We start from the raw sequence: 17,221 nt of genomic DNA, 5'->3' as shown, positions 1-17,221 counted from the left end.
TGGGGTTGGTTTGTTGTTTTTTTTCCTTCCCTAAAACACATATTTGGGAAAGAGAAGCATCTTAAAAAACACAGCAAATATATATGCTATGGTTTAGTGATTCTGCATGCCACATTTCAGAAGGTATCTTGAAAACCTAGTTTATGTTGGTTAATTATTTTGTGTATTCCTCACATATACAACTAGGGTTTCATTTGAATATTTTACTTAAATGACACTGATTGAATTCATTTTGACAACTACATATTTTGACATACTACACATAACTTCTACAGAAGTTATTGGTATTGACGTTCTCTGTGTATGCACACAGTATTTTGTAGAACATTTTGGGTACTTTTTGGAGGAAAGATACTAAGTAATCCAAAACATTTTTGGGGTTGTACGGCTTTTCTGTTTTTCTTTATATTAAGAGAGAAGTCCTAGAACTTTGGTGCTAAATTTGAGAGGTCCTGACATTAGGAAAAAAAGATTTTATTTTGATAATTAAATGTGATGCAATATTTTGTAACAAATGCTTCCTGAATCACCATTGTATACCATTGAAAGGAGGATAATTCAGTATGGGTATCATAGTGAGCTTCTACTTGCAATTAGTAAGCTCTAAAAAGTTCATTTATGAGTTGTTAGCTTTTTTAAAAATTCCTGTAATTTATAGTCACCTCTATGCAGAGTATCTAGGTAGTCGTAGATTTTCACATGTATGTGAAGTTGCTACTGAAGTTGTTAGTATTTCCATACCTGTGCTCACTCCTGTATTCTGCATGTAGCCTTTTTGCTCCCTTATCCTTTGTCCTAACAGCTGCTGCAATTAAATTGTGTAGGATGTGTTTGTGAGAGAGAAAGTGCAAGTTTTTGTTTTGAGGCAGCTTTGGGACTTTGAGATTGATGCTGAAACTGCAGACCATGGGAAAAAAAAAAAATAAATCCTAATACTACAGAATCAAGAAGTGATGGGATATGAAATGTGGCACTCAAGTTGGGAAAGGACTGCTCCTTGGGTTTAGAGGCTGGCAGCACTAGTCCCATTCGCTGAAGGGCGAGACATAAAAGGACTCGAGGACAGTCTGATTGCTGAGGGTTTGCCACAGTGCTCATAAACAGGATACAAGGACAGAGACAGAGTTCATAGAAGGACATGGTACTGTCGACCAAATGTTGGTAGTAAAGCAGATGATTGAAAACCACTGGGAGTAAGGAAAAGGTCCATGTTTTGTGAAATATTTAGTATATGATTCACTCAGAAAAGAACTTCTGGGACTCTTAAAGGAGATGTATGAGGGAACAAAAGCATATGACAGGTATTTCAGAGCAGGGAGTTGCGTGCAGGAATCCTGCTGTTAATGTGATTTGTGAGTGTAATTCCCAGATTGCTTAGCTCAGGTCGTCAGCTGGTTTCCAGTTGAGACAGGAGAGGGACTCTTCCCTAGCTTGGCTGTATCTTTGTCCACACCAGTGCTAAGTATCTCATCTGCAAGGACCGGCTAATGAAAATACATACACACACACACACACAAAAAAAAAAGAAGCGAAAATGAAGTTTATGGTTTTGTTTTTTTTTTTTATTAAAGTCTTTGTCAGTACCAAAATAAGGAACTTATGAAAGTTACTATTGTTTTTTGAGTCTTTCCTTTACTGCAGTTCGTGGTTGGATTTTGAGTGTCTTTGTGTAGGTTAAGCTTTCAGTAGAAGAAAAGACAAACACAAGGCTGACTGCTGGAAGTGTATTCCAAGGAAAAGAGTGTCAGAGCTGGTTTTTGCATGGTTACAAGTGCTGCTCCTAGTTCTGTGCTTATTTGTTGGCCTGAGAATTCTCCATCAGAAGTGAAGTAATACAAACTGCAGAGAGGAGGTAAAACTTCAGTTGTTGATAGGTCCCCAGGATATTGACTTTTTTTAATTTAATTTGATTTTACTGTTTGGTAGGTTGGTTTCTGTGTCCAAACTGTGAAGCACAGTTCACCCTCTCCAGGATGATAAACAGGTTTAAATTTTCTTCATGCTGTTGACTGACTGTAAATGCCAGCTTTTTCAAAAGCTGGAGCTTTTTCAAAAAAGTGTGAAAGGGGCCTTCCTCCCTTTTTAATATTGGAGCAGTATAAAAAATCTTGTTGTTTTATGTGTTGTAGATTGGCATCACCATAATATTTGAATGTAAGAAATCTAAATGCAAAAGCTATTCCTTTTTTTGTTTTCCGTGGGACAGTGGAAGCTTAGGAATGTGAATTTAGAAAATGGATCCTACCTCTTCCTTTTTTTCCCTCACCACTTTACTTTCTTAAAGTGAAAACCTTGTGTTTTGATGCAGCTAGCTAGAAGTATAGTTGTAAGTCCTTTGACATAAGGTTTCTTTCAATTTTGTCACAGGTGTTTACTAACTTGAGGACCAAGTTTTAAGTACTGGTTTGACCATAGTAGATTAATAAATGATATGTATATAAGAGGATATAAAGTCTCCCTGTGAAATGTAATCCATTTCCAAAGTGAAGATGGTCACTGTAAGCTTCACATTTCCAGTTTCATTTCCCAGACTGAGAACATTCAGGAAAGGCTGAAGATAGCTCAGTCCTAATTTTTAAGTGTCGTAAGTGCCTAAATCTCTGAGCAGATCTGAAAAATGTCACCTCAGTAGTAATTTTTTGCTTATGATTTTTGAGCTACTTGTTGCATGCTTTATTACAGGAAAATGGTTCATTTCTTTATATGACACAAGCCTTTGTTTTGAAAGTTTCAAGAGAAGGCAAATAGTCGTAAGGTTTAGATATACATACTTCAGATTTGTCAGTATTTCATAATGATTTTCAGAGGATAAATTTCACTTCATAGATCTAGGAAATAATTTCTCAAAGCAACTGAAATACGAGACTGTATTTGTTTAGTATTACAACAGTGACACAGAAGATGGGGTGGGGAAGGAACACGCGATTGCCACTATATCATAATATATTTGGTAGAATACTTAATCCAAGATGCTTCTGATAGAGCACTTTACAGCTGCAACCACAGTAATTTAATATACCTCTGATAGATTGTCTTCATATTGAAATAGCTGCTTGTGGTTACATTTTGACCTTCAAAGGACACAAAAATCCTACTGTGTTGCTCTTGCATAGGCTTAGTGCCTAGTCATGCTGCCTATCAAAATACAGCAAAATTACTGCATGCTCTTTGAAAATTAATTCTCTTTCTATTTGGGAGGTATTATCAAGAACACTCAGATAAGTGGGGGAGAATTTATGTGATTGAATAACGTGGGGCTTCTATTTCTTAGAATTAGCTGCAGTGCAGTTTTTGTTTCAATTTGTGAAAAGTAACCTGTGTTTAGCAGCTGTGCATTAGGTTTTCTGCTGGTTTTGTGCTTCTGATTCCTCTTCCTTATCTTGATTTGATCATTGTTTCTTATCTTCTTTCTGTTGACAGTTCACCAGTGCAGCAAGGCACTACCGTTCACTTGGATAACGGTGAATATTGGTCTAGTCGTGCAGCTGCATACAAAGGGAAGCCTCACAGAGTGATCTTTGAAGAGAGTCTCGAGAAAATATATAGAAACATGTACCAAAAAGCTTCTGGCACTGTTTCAGACCAAAAAACAGACTCCTGATAGCAAGTCACCTGGAAACACACAGTACACAGTGTTCATATTTGTAATGAAACCTATTTTTATGTAACAAATATTTGTACTCTATTTTTAAGGTGCAATTATGGTTGGGCAGGGTTTTGGAGAAACGCCATTTTGGCCTGGGTTGCTAAACGGAAACTATTAACATCCCCCTACGCACTCTCCCAACCCCCCCCCACCCCCAAACCAACCCAAAACCAGCCAACAGCAACTAAGCCCTTCCATAGTTACTCAAGACGGTGTTGCTCCTTTGAGACTATGAAAAGATAGTAATTTGAAGACTAATAGGTCTACTGGACATTCCAGTCTGACATCAACTCAGGTTTCAGCTGCAGCTAATTCTTACTAAATAATTAAGGCTATTTAGTAACGTAAACGGAATGGGTTGAAAAAGCAATATGGCCTTGTGTTCAGAGAGGGGCTCTAAAGAGGAAGGTGAATGTGAGTGTTTATTTAAAAGCGTCCCATCTGGGACAAAGGGAATTGCTTTTGGATTGTTTATTTTTGAGAAGGGCAGAAACTCTGATGCTGACCTATAGACGTGCTTTCAAAATGGTTTCAAGCACCTTTAGTCACAAATTTTCTACTACTGTCAAATTTTGAAAGAAACCCACCCAGCCCAGCAGCCTTTGTATCTTTCTTCTGAAAGGTCATCTTCACACACCCTGTGCATGTGAAAGTTTCCAGGTTCTCTTGGATGCAGCCATGACATTTGCCAATATACTGGTAATTTTAAAAAATATGAATAAGAAAGGAGTGTGGCAGGGGAAAGACTGGAGCTAGTCAGCAAGCTCCTCATATACCCTGGACAGGCTTTCTGAAGTTCCTGCATCACAATCCCACCTAATTTGGAGCCTGTCCTTCCCAGTCTGCTGGGATCCTGTTGGCAGAAATCGCATCGTTTTTGCTAAAGGCCACCAAATGTTCATCAGCAGTTCGATGCTCTCCCTGGGGATGGAACCTTTTCAGCCTTGCATTGAACAGATCCCACATTAGCAGACTGGGGCAAATTGCCCATCTATTGAAAAGCGGAATGTTTTAAAAGGGCAAGAGTGTCCATCTCCTGCTTCCTTTCAGGATGGGGGGAAAAAACAAATGCCTGTTCTGGCTCCTTCCCTGACTGAGTGAACAGATTAAGTTACACCAATGCCATTTTACCTGTTATGATTGGATAAAGGATAAAGCTAGCAGTACAGATGGCAGAACATATGACTGTAACCTGCCAGCATGCCTGGATAAACAAAAAGTTGGTCTACTCTGCCTTCCATCCTTTAATGCTGAGACAACATAATTGATTTGAGAAAGCAGTTGCTGAGCAATTATGCTCGTGGGAAAGCACGTTGAAAGGCTGTGTGCTTCTGTTTCAGGAAAGCGGACTCTCAGAGGAAGTGTCTTGCATATAGACATTTCTATTCCTTGTAACTGTTAAACCAGTTGAAGTGGATTAACACTGATAACTTCCTGTCCCCGATGCCATTTAGCACATTAGTGCTTTCAAAGGGCATTAGTTGCACAGTCTCATGCTATGGGTAAGTGTTGAGTCACTCTATGAAGTAGTAGTACACTTTTCCAGAAGTGAAAAGTAAAACCTACCCAAGCTGTGCCACTGAAGGCATGGTGGCTGTGGAATGTTGTGCTACCAGTACCTGGTATGCATTCATTGGCCTGTTCCTGTGACCCCCTATTAGTCCATGAAGGAATAGTTCTTTCTCCTTGCTGCTCAGGAAAGTAGGTGCATTCAAATGGATCCTAAATAGGCAGGGCACATTCTGAGAGATGCTTTCCAATCTTCTGGCTTAAAATGAATCTACCAAAATCTGAAGGTTGCTGTGGTTTCCTCTATGTGTTTGAGCCGTAAGATTTACTGTTCTCATGGTATCCCACAGCTTTCATCCAGTATTCTCTGTGTTTTCCCTCTCCAGTGCTGCTCCCCTTTGGCCTAATCTGGTTCTGTGCCGTAGGAGTACTGTTTGATTTTTCCCTCCCTGGCAACCCAGCATTGCAGATTTTAGTCCCGGTTTGTGTGATGTGTAAGAAGGCCTGAATGCCAAGGCTTTGGCTTTTTTGTATGGATGAGTAAGGACACAAGGTACCATGAATTCAAGATACGAGGAGGGTATGAGGAAAGTTGGAGGCCACTGTGAAAGAACAGGATAATGTTTTTGAGGTGTCCAGAGGAGTGGCTGGGGTATATCTGTTTAATTCCCCTAGCCAAAGGAAAGAAGCATATGGTAATATGGCAACCTTCAGTTTTTCATCAAAGATGAAAAAATTTTCATCAAAGCTGAAAACTGGATGGGGGAGGATTCATATATTGAATTTTTTACCAATATGAATATTGTCCCTGTAGCCTTTGTATGCAGCATAACAACAAATGAAGCAGATAGATAGACTGTGAGTGTCCTTGGCCCTGCTCCAGCTGCGAGGGGAGATGGTGTGTATAATGTCTTTCTGAATCAGCTGCTGCAGGGTATGTGTTTCTCTTTTGGGTCAGAGTCATTCCACAGTTTGTATGCTCTGATGCAGCAAAGAGTGTTCTCTTCCAAGCACTGTGCTAGAAATCTGGTTTGGTTAATGGAAAACTTTTCTATGAAATGTGACTTAAGACCCAAATTACTCGATCTGTCCATAAAAATCTGCAAGCCACTTAGTTTTCAGAAGCTTTTGGCCCCTTCCCTGTTTGCTCAGCTAACCCTCCTATTAATATGCATACAGCTCAAGTGCACTGAGCACAGCGGCTCCTTTGCTACTGCAGGATGTGATAAGTATAGGTTCAGGCAGTGAACCTACATAGTAATAAACTGTAATTGTTTAGTGCACCTTGCCTTCTAATACAATTTAAATCCCTTCTATCAAATGCAAATTTCTAGGTTCCTGAGTGGAGCTTTAAATAGCATTTTCTATGCTCATTCCTTATCTTTTGCCATCCACAAAGTGGCCTGTTAGTGACAGTGGGATGGCATAATTCCACCCCCATCATTTTGCCACCTAAAGGAAAGCTGCCTACTCAAATCTAGAAATAATGGGCTAGATTAAGAGTGAATTAGTGTTTTTCTGTAGAGTCTGTCTCTTTCTCTTGCCCTCCCCAAGTTATTGTAACCCATGAGTATTCTCACCAAATGCTATTCAGCACCCAGTGTTGCTTGCAGTATGCAATCAGTGCCATATTTTTATATTTTAATCACTTTCATTTTATTAAGTTGGAGTCTGCTTCCTACTTGCTTCCTTCCCTCTTTCCTACAAATAACTTGGTATAATTTAGGATCTTGGGGTGGCTTTAGACAAACTACCTGCCTGTGTTCAGTAGAAATGCAAATCCTTTGCTGAGTAGTAGTTGCTTTGGAAATCACTCTGTCATTGACCTGTTGTGGGTTGAAAGCAAAAATGTCAAACTCTATCTAAGTTTTCAACTAGAAGGGAAGCTTAAACTGGTCCACGGGGGACGAGAGGCATAGGGATGGCTAGAGGAAAGCGAACAGGTAGGAGCTTACAGGATCTTTGTAAGATAGATGGGCAGCAGTGTTTATACCCCAAATCTGAGCAGCTCAGAAGATGATGGGGGCTGTTCTTTAGATTGTGCATCAGATGTTTGAATTTTACTGTTAACTTAGGAGGCTGCCAAAACAAGTGAGGGGAGAAAGAAATCTACCTATAGGTGTTAGGAGTCTATTTTTTGGGTAAAATAACAGAACATTTAGCTCTGCTCAGTGTTAAATAGTCTGTTCCAAACTCAGTCCCATTGTTACCTCAGCTGTAAAATGGAGAGTTTGTGCTCTGTTGAAGCTTAATTAAATGACTATGAAGTGCTTTGGGATCCTGAGGTGAATGTTACAAAAATTATTTTGTGGAAGCCTGGCTGAGAAGTCCTGTCTCGTCTCCAGGTTACTAAAAAAACTTTATTTTAATTTTCCCAGGTTTATTATGTTTTAATCAGATAATTATTAAGCAAGTCTTAATCTTATCAAGATAGAAACCTATTAAATCTAAGAGACAGCTGAAAAAGGTAATGAACTGCTTTACTACATGTGCTTTTAGAGCTAATCTTTACAGTGGGTATCCTACTCAGCTCCTGTCTCCTGCATGATATGGATTCATCATACTCGTACTGATTACTCTCGTAATACTTTTTTTTTAATACAATTTTTTTTTTCATCATCCTGATGTGTTACTGCTTTCTGCTATGTGTACTAATCCGCAGTGTTAACATCTATCACATCGCTCGTTCTCATCGTCTCCCCAGGAGCAAGGGGTGCAATGGTGTGTGCAACTTGACGGTGGAAAAGTTTGTATAGTGTGCCATAGGTTTGGCAGAGAAAGTAAGTTGGAAGGAATCTCTGCCTTTTTAGTCTGTGCGCAAGAAATAGCTTATTGTATAATTCTGCTCTTCCTAATTTTTAAGCTCGGAAGTGTTTTCTAAAACACTGAACTATGCAACAAAATTCTTAGCCTTTTAGCAGTGGTCACTTAATGGTGTAAGTCTTGTAATGTGGAATCTCTGTGTCGTAGGAAAGCCTACGATAATGTTAATTACGTCAGTGGTTATGGAGTGATCATTATCAGGATGCTGAGAGTATGTCAAGAGATTTGTTTAGTAGTCAAGGAATTTGGGGAAACGTTCAAATCAATGCAACTTAGCTTCTTGGTTCCAGTGAAAACAATTGAAGCTAAGAGAGAACAGCATTTCTGTGGATGATTTTAATGAGCTACCTCACTGACAGAAATGGTGTCTGGTTTAGGTGATTGTCTCTGGTAGCAGCAGAGAACTGGTCTTTGCCCAGTTCCTTTCAGTTTCAAGAAATAAACCCGTGTTCTGGGAAGTGATCAAGAACACCTAATATTCCTGTTTCTGTTACACAGTGAACTATTAAGCATGAACCTCGTCGATTGCATTGGTTTCTACTGCTTTCTCCATGGAATTCAAAACATCATCAACCAAAGGCCCTAAAAGATGAGGCTGTAGCTCCTTTTGTTAACAATGTTGGCTTGCTAAAGACAGGCAGTTTGTCCCCTGTTTGTCTTCAGTGAGAAATTCTCTGAAGTGCAGTGACATTTGTTGGGATGGCAACATGAAGGAACTGTAATATTTCTCTTTGCTTGATCAATGTGGACATTGTGCTTTTTCTTCATGTGTATTTCCACGCAATTCTGGATGATTGCTTCTGACCTAACAGAGAACTCTGTGCAGTCTGAGAAGTGGTGATCTGAGCTGCCTTCTTCCCTCTTCAGGGAAATGAGTTTGCTGTTGCAAAACAACATCCCTCTTCGTTCATAAGAATTTACTGATCCTGAGGATACAGCACAAAAATTTTGTTCTGTGGTCAGGCACATGCGTAACCCTGTAGAGCTGATGCCATTGAATGAACAGAGCTTCACCCAAAGTGGGGGTGAGAGGTTGAAAGCAGGGGTAGACTTTGAGAGTGGTTTGATGCATGGATGCCATGAATTATGCGTTTGTAGACCATGAGTTATCAGTGTATAAGTTAACCTGTGAAACTTAAGTCATAAAAGCGCTATTTACGTCACTGAATGGTGGTGAGTTCTAATGCTCATATTTATATTGTTACACTTACTTGAATTTTTGAATGTTTAGCTAATTGTGGTGTTACTAAGGCTATAGTTGTATGAACTGTTTCATTCAGTACTCCAGTAGTAAACATTTGCTAAGAGGTTGCTTTCCCTGCCTGTCTTGTTTTCACCACAGTCGTCTAGTGTTTACATACATTTTAGCCTCTGTGCCATTTCTGAAGGCTTTATTTGTCTCATTTACGTTTTTGGTTTGGATAATACTTAAATATGAAATCCATCTGGGAAACATATTGTATATTCACGTTGAGGGGTAAAACCAGTTTTTAATTAAAATTTTATACAGCACTTGTATTTCACTTTGTCCTGTTTTATTATGAAACACTTCAATCTTCTTCCTAAAACACATATGTCTTGTGCGTTTCAAGATGTTCCTTGTTGCTCATGCAGAACCAGTTTCTGAGCTCTGTCAGCAGCGTGCCATATGTTCTGGGGTTCGTTTAGCTTCTTTGGCGTTTGTGTAGGCAACATGTTGGATGTAATGCAGCTAAGCTCTGCTCCATTCTTTTCTTTGTAAACTTGTCAAGAGATGAAAAAAGCAGGGAGAAGAAAACACTGAATAATACTCAAGTGATTTGAATTATCAGTAAGTTTTGGTAACTCAGCCAATCAAAACTGAGGTTTCTCGTGTACTTGAGGATTTTTCTTAATTGCGGCTTATGCGTAGCCTATAAAGTGAAGCATCCCTCAATGCTACCCGGTATTACACCCAAAGCAAGTGCTGAAGATTGAGTTATAACCCAAGCCATTTGGAAATGACAGGCATTAAGTGCTCTTAATTTTGCACTGATTTGCTATTTTAAATTAAAAAAAAAAAAGTGAGTAATAGAAGATGAGCGTGTGAAGGGATTGTACTCCTCTTTGTTGTCTTCTGGCTTTGTGGAAAATAACTCCCCACTGTTTAAATGCCTGGTATTGAAAAGAGAAATCTCAAGACTATGGTGCCCCCCTGTTTAAAAAAAAAAAAAAAAAAAAAAAAAGTCATTTTTCTTACTAATCCATTCCTGTTTCTTCCCTGCCCCTCATAATCTTGACCAAGAACCAGTAGGTACCATCAGTCTTCCATACACTGCCAGTATGTAGGAGCACAGCCCTGACTGTTTATTGATAGCAGACAGATACTGTCAGATACCGATCTTGGCTGCCAAAAGCTTTTCAGAACCATCTCGGTGACTGTGACAACGGAGCAAAGTATTTCTGTCATTCTGTAACTAGAGCTTAAAAACACAAAAAAAGGAAAAGAAGGAATCAGAAACTAACAAAGAAGAAATATGCATTAAACTGTTTCCCTTTTGCCGAGGGAAAGGACTTGAGTGGCTGCTTGATAGGAGTGCGTGGAGGAGTGGGGAGGGAGACTTCTGCAGTTCTGACCTCAGGTCGCTCAGAAATAACCAGCTGAGTGACATGAGTGTAAACCTGCTGAAGTGACAGGCAGCTCAGCTCCTGGGACTCTATTTACATATGTTTAAAACAAACAAAAGAAAGCTGCTTTTGTTCCCCAGGAAGATCTATTTACTTGGCAGTCAGCTCATGTATAAGCTGAAACTTCTTTCATGGAAGATGTAGAAACAAAGCAACTGACATTTCTGCTTTGATGTGAGGCTGGAGCTAAGATGTGATTTTGAAATATGAAAGTAAACTGAAACTACTTCCAATTTAAAGGTGGGGTTTTTTTAATGACCTTAAAAATTTTGAGAAGTTTTTTTTCTTCCCCTTAGGGACCAGAAGAAATTACAACAGTAATGTTACTTACAGCTGTAAGTCTACAGAGACAGTGGCTGTAGGTTAATGAAAAATTGACACTGCCACTTGCCTGTGCTTCCAGCAGAATTTTTTTTCTTCAAACCGATGTGAACTATTGCACTGTGTTAGCTGGTTATGAATCTCACATATTAAATCGAATGCTGCTTTTGTGGAAGCTACAGGAGCGAGTCACAGCTGAATGTTTTGAACAAACATTCCTGTTTGGAACAAATGCAGCAAAAATTACAGGTTTCTTAAAATGGTTACACTGGTCCTTCCCCTAGACACACAGAGCTCAGAAATAAAGCTTGCTGTGTTAGTCTAAACTAGAAAGTGGGCAGAGGAATTGTCCCTGACGATCTCCATCCCAGTACTGAATCCAGAATGCTGTGAACCCAACCTGATGGTAGTCTAGTAGAGAAACCACACCACAGAGCAGGAACGGAGTGTTGCAAGTGCCGTTGCTCTTAATGTTTTGCTACACGTGTGTACTGTTACACACCTGCGCACGCTCCCCCTTGTCTGGCACTGGGACGGGCCGTGGCTCACACAGCGTTGTTCAAGTGCCCTCTCCAGGAGCATTTCTGCAGAGTGTTTTGGGACAGCTTGCTGCTCGTTCCTGGGAATCATGCACGGAAATTGCCTGAACTCAGCGGCTCAGACTGACTTTGGTTCGCACTCTGACAACTTAATATCTCTGTCTGTTGTCCTTGGCATGGTGGTGCCATCTGGTCTTGCTCGGACAGCTTATCTATAATACTGCACTGCATGATATTTCAGGTTTTGCTTATGAAATCTTGGGCTGTGCTTGAATAGCACACTGATACCTTGATGCCAGTCTTTGACCAGATGGCACATGCTTAAATAACATCCCCCAGGTACTGTGACGGAGATAGTTGGAAATTGCATTTGAGCCAAGGGGAGGGAAGGCATGAAGATGGCTTCGGGTGTTATGTGGGATCTCAGGTCAGGAATTAAAGAGCCATTGCACATCCACAAACTTCCCTGCTCCCCTTAAAGGACTTTAAGCCTATCACAGACTCCTCAGAGTGCCCAGTTCTTGGGTTGAGGGACTGTTCTGGGGCAGAAGCATTCTCCATCTCTCCTGTAAGAGTTTCAAGACTCACCGAGTTACAGAAAGGTGGAGAAAATGTGTGAGACTGAGGGTCAGGGTACACTTGGGAAAAGGTAGCGTTCTGTGGAGCGGAATTCAGGGCAATGATGGGCAACACCATTGAAGATTCCTTGACCGTTTCTCCAACAAGGACATCTGTATTTTGGTGTTCCCACAGGATTTGCCATCTCCACTGGGGAGGTTGCATCTTTCACTTCTCTTAAGAACGGGCAGTGATGTTTCCTTGCAATCTTTCACAGCCTAGAAGGATGCCTCCATCACTGTTGCAGCAACGCTGTGTTGGGGCAGAAGCTCAGCAATTGGCCTCTTCACTCATGTTCACCTGCTTCAGAGGAGGTTGTACAAAAACCTCAAATTGTTGTGACATCGTCATTTTACCTATGCTAAAAAAATCGCTTTCATTTATTGCCCCATGTTGCCTTCACAATACCCTGTACATCGCTCTTACTGCTCAAGGCAAACAAACTAAAAACTGTTCATACCCAGCTTTGGGGAACCACCGAGGCTGGATGACACTTCCCACATTATGCTGCCATTAGTCTGAAACAGGAGAAATAAATGTACTCCATTAAATATACATACAGGACTGAGAGATGAGAGGCTTGAATTTTTTTTCTTGCGTCTGCTACAGTTCGTCCTTTGCCACTTCCTTTTGGTATTATCCCCTTTTTTTTGCCTTTCCGTGATTATAAAGCCCTATTTCCCTGCATGCACTGCCTATGATTTTTATTTATGTGGTGTAAGTTCATAACAGACAAGTGCTTAATGCAAGATGAGGCTTGATGAAATCCAGCAGGTGAAAGCTGGATCGAGATGCAGTCACACTAGAAATAAGGTGCAGCTCCTTTTTTTTCTAATGTAATGAGTATTTAGCTTTTAGAACGCTTTAGCCAGAAACTGTTTTCTTCTCAGCTTGCAGTCTTTATGCCAGGATGGTCCATTGTGCTAAAAGAAACATGGCTAAGCTGGCAGTTTGATAAAGAAGCAGGCAGGGATGTTCTGCTATATGCATTGTGGTTACTGCTCAAAGATCCTGAAAGCTACCAGTGAATGCTCGGTCAAAGTAGAAGATCAGACCTTTCAGAAGCTCAGAGTCTGGTCCTACTTCGGTATGCATGGCCTGGACATGTGCAGCCTGAGCTCTCGCCTCTTATGAAACTACAAAGTGTCCCCAGAGTAACTGGAGATACACCTCTACCTTAAACAGAGGGCAAACTTTCTTCTCTCATTAACTCATTACCTTTTAATCTGCAGACAAGCCAAACCCTGCTTTGGTATATATTCAGGCTTTTCTTATTTATTATAAATTTTTGAAGACCTACGCTACATTGATGACTTTTTAATTTTAAAAAATCCAGAAGACTTTGTTATGTAGCTATAAAACTTACGGTTAAATACCAACCAATTTAGCGAGTGTGCTTGTGCTGCTCTGCAGAGGTACACGAATGCACACTTGGAAATTCTCCTGTCGGTATGTCAGCATTTTGACACTGCTACAGCCTGAGGTTAGCAGGATTATTTTCTTTTTGTCCAGGGTTTAAAACATTGCTCCTAACCTGGTATCTGGGTAAAATAAAATGAATCCATTGAAGGTAAGAAGTTGACTTTATTATCTGTAAGAGAAATGCTTCTTGAGTATGTAATTCAAAACTGTTCTAAGCAACCTTCTCCTCTCCCCACCAGCAAGGAAGAAGAGTCATTTGCTGGTGGTGGAATCACTGGGCACCAACAGGTAAGTGAGCTCCGGTAGTGGGGGGACATACACACACACCTTCCAGGCACAAGGCTGTGGAGGGGAGTGGTGGGATTCCCGTTTCCAGAGACGTCACAGCCCAGAGCCAGGCACGTGGGGAAAGTCCTGTGGAGACACGCCAGTGGGTACCTGCACCAAACCGGGGCTCAAAAGGTAAGTTGATGGCTGTGAACACAGCAAGGCAAAGGCAAATTCGGTGTTAAGTTTTTGCATTACTATTAACAGTAAAAGTAGGAGGGGGTTCTGATGTGTTCTTTGGTGTATATTTGTTGTTATTATTTTACTCAAATGAGAGGAAGGGAAAGTAAGAAGAGAGTGCAGAGGAAAGGAAACTAATCCATGTAAATCTACTGAGTTTCTTTCTTTTCCTCATAGGAACCAAAAGTGCTGAAGGGTGCTGGGACGCTGTCAGCCCACGTGTCCCCTCCTCTCCCTCAGATCTCCCCAAGCTTTACCCTGGTGAAGGTCCCCTCTGGGGGAGTGCAGGGCGGGAATGCTCCCTGCAGGGATGAGAGCTCGTCATCCCAGATAGGATCCAGTTTAACCCAGAAGCAGAGACTTCCAGCTGTGGTTCACTTGGGCAGGCGCCAGTCTGCGCGCACCAGGAAGGCTGCGTGCGCCGCTCCCTCCTCGTCCCAGAAAACGAGCGCGAGGAACCAGAGAAAACACGGTGCTCCGTTTAGAGGTGGTTACTCTCCACCCTGCTAAAATGCATGTGGTGTCATTTCTTTTCTTTGTAATAAACTGCGCCCACCATAGCGTGTATTCTTTTAAATAACATTTTAAAATATTTTCCGGTAAATTAAAGAGATGACATGTTTGTAGGGTTCATTGTTAATTTCATTTCCTTTGGCTCAGCCAGCCAGATCAAACGCAATGTTATTAATCTTTGTTTAAAAGAAGATCCTTTGCCGAACGGTAATAAATGATCTTGATAGATTTGTCAGGAAAATAAATGATAATCATTTGCAGATAGACATAAGCCTAGTATGGAAGATTAATAAGAAAATATGTATTGGCATCATTAATAACATCTGCTGCCAATGCACTTGTATATTGGTTACAGCTCTGAAAGCGATGCGTTCTTGTAGGATATTGCAATTCGTCACGCGCGGTGAGGCGCGAGGCTGCGCAGCGCTCCCGCGGCGGTGACGAGCTGCTCCCTGCGAAGGGCTCGCGAGGACCCCGACCCTGAGCCTGCGCCGCAGCCGCTGTCGGGCGACCCTGCCGTGGCCCAAGCGCCGGTTCGGCCGGGCTCTGACTTCCAACGTGCATTTCCCCGCGTCACTGCTAAAAACTCTTGCGGACGCCATGAATTTGCTCATTCCTTGCTTTTGGGGCTATGGCTGGCCGGGGTCGCGGGTAATCCTTGTTCCCCGGGAGCTCTGCCCGCGCGGGCTGGCGGAGAAGCAGCTCCGGGCACAGAGCAGCATGGGCTGCGGCACCTGCTGTTTGACATCATACGCTTTCGCTCGGCACCTGCGCACATCCCACCTCATGTATCTCTAGAAAGGTTCCTTCAGAGCCTGCCACAGGCATTTAAGCACTTGTACGTCTTCAACTGACGCAGCTTTGGGAAGTACCCCCGCTTCACTGCATGCACCCTTAGGAGACAACGCATTAGGGGATAAAGCTCTTCGCAGGTGCTGCATGTGACCGTCACGGGCCACGGCTTTTGATCATCCCTGTTAGGAAAAGAGTGTTTTATTTGGGGCTTGCAATCATTCCACCTGCAGAGCCTCTGTTGGGGTTTCCCTCTTAAAATCCCCGGAGCATAACTGAGATGGTGCAAAGAGCCGCACGCTCACGGCAGCGCGCTCTGCCACAGCATCACGCCTGCAGCGGCAGGGAGACGAGAATCATCCCGTCCCGTCCCATGTTTATGTAGCATAATCTGGAAATTATCAAGGCTGGGAAGGAAGGACTGGGAGATGCAGAGGGGAAGAGCTGCACATGGGTGTAGGCAGAGGGAACGGGTGTAGGAGATGAGAAGAAAGGAGCAGAGGGACTGAAATGAGGAAAAATGTGAAAAGGAAACTCACCTCACCCCCAGTCTTCAACCAGGAGGAAAAATATAATAATCTCTTTTTGGTTTGATTTTAATTTTCTTCAGCTAAATATGATGTTTTCCTAGAAAATACAAGGAAAGGTCAGGATGTTTTGAGAGGACTTTGGTTTGTTTCAATAAAACATTTCAAACTCCCCCTTTCCAATGATTTTTTCTTTTGTTTCGCTTTAGTGCTTCAAAGCAGAGTACTAAGTCAAATAAATTTACCAGTGAAATGTGTTTCTCCTGTGGGGCACACATCTGGCTGCATCTGGCAGTGCGGATGTCTCCATTCCTTCTGTGGGCCAAGCTCAGGGACGCAGTCACACTGCTCAAAGCGCATTACTTTGTTTAAATGACAGGCATCATCATTTTAAAGGAAACCTTGTCTTCCAGGGTCCACAGGGTGAGATGGGGAGGGGAAGAGCTCAGCGTTATATATCCAAAGATTATAACTATTTGTGTCATTAAAAAAAAAAAAAGGCTTAGTAAATGTCACACCTATTCTCCGCAAAACGGAAATTTTCTTAGGGGAAAAGAATAATCTCAAACATTTAAAAAACTGCCCCAATATTCCTCACCCTGCTTGGCACTGCTTTCCCCATGGCTTTAGCGGATGTGTGGTCCAAAAAAGCCAATAAAGCCACGGATCTAAGTGCTGCCGAGGGGCTCTGTGGCTCAGGAGCACTCAGCACCTCGCTGCTCTGGGCGAGGAGGCGAGAGCCCTGGTGTTTCTAAATGCCTTAGAAATGTGTCCGTTATTATTAGACATTTACCAGCTATTAATCACAGCTGGTAACTTGATTTCCTCCGAATGTTTTAAGGCACCCTCTGATCTGGGCACCACCTGCTCAAAATTGAGTAGCGGAAAGGCAAGGCAAGCTCTGCGGAGTGCGCCTCCTCCCCCAGGGGTGGACAGGCAGCTGATGGGGCTGAGATCTCCCTCAATCAAAGGAAATCTACTTTTTCCTCTTAGAAAAAGCAAATGCTGACCTGCATGAGCACAGCCCAGACCCCACCCTGCATGGCCGATTCAGTCTCCTCTATCCAAACTGAGGATGAGCAGGGAAACCGTGTCCTGGGCTCGCTCTGCCAGGTAGGCACAGAGCCTTATTTCTCCTCTCCTTGCCAGATCTTGACTCATTTTCTTTATCTTTATGGCATTGTGCTTCACTGCACGCCCTCACCTCTCCACACAGCCCATGGCTGGTGGCTGGGATGTGCCTCTTGTATGCTGGAGTAGAGGGGTCACATCTCTGTGGGCCTTCTTCAGGTGAGCATCTAAATGACCAAAGATACTAACAGTGGGTACTGCCACCTCTTCCTCCGGAGATGATTCAA

General features: G+C 42.1%; 1 protein-coding gene across 1 annotated transcript in view; it reads left to right on the top strand.

Annotated features, from left to right (window-relative positions):
• The window catches only part of SPATA6 (spermatogenesis associated 6), a gene marked incomplete at its 3' end in the record, with an annotated part of 39,916 nt that extends 36,315 nt beyond the window's left edge, over window positions 1-3,601 (top strand). Inside the window, exon 13 of the mRNA XM_082002959.1 lies at window positions 3,421-3,601. Coding sequence (XP_081859085.1) covers window positions 3,421-3,601 — 181 coding nt within the window. The remainder of the gene's footprint in view (window positions 1-3,420) is intronic.
• Window positions 3,602-17,221: the final 13,620 nt, after the last annotated feature.

The sequence above is a fragment of the Phaethon aethereus genome (genome assembly GCF_964289735.1).
Source record: "Phaethon aethereus genome assembly, chromosome: 8".
Taxonomy (NCBI): Eukaryota; Metazoa; Chordata; class Aves; order Phaethontiformes; family Phaethontidae; genus Phaethon; species Phaethon aethereus.
Note: the sequence above shows the minus strand (reverse complement) of the source record. Positions and strands in the feature narration are given on the sequence as shown.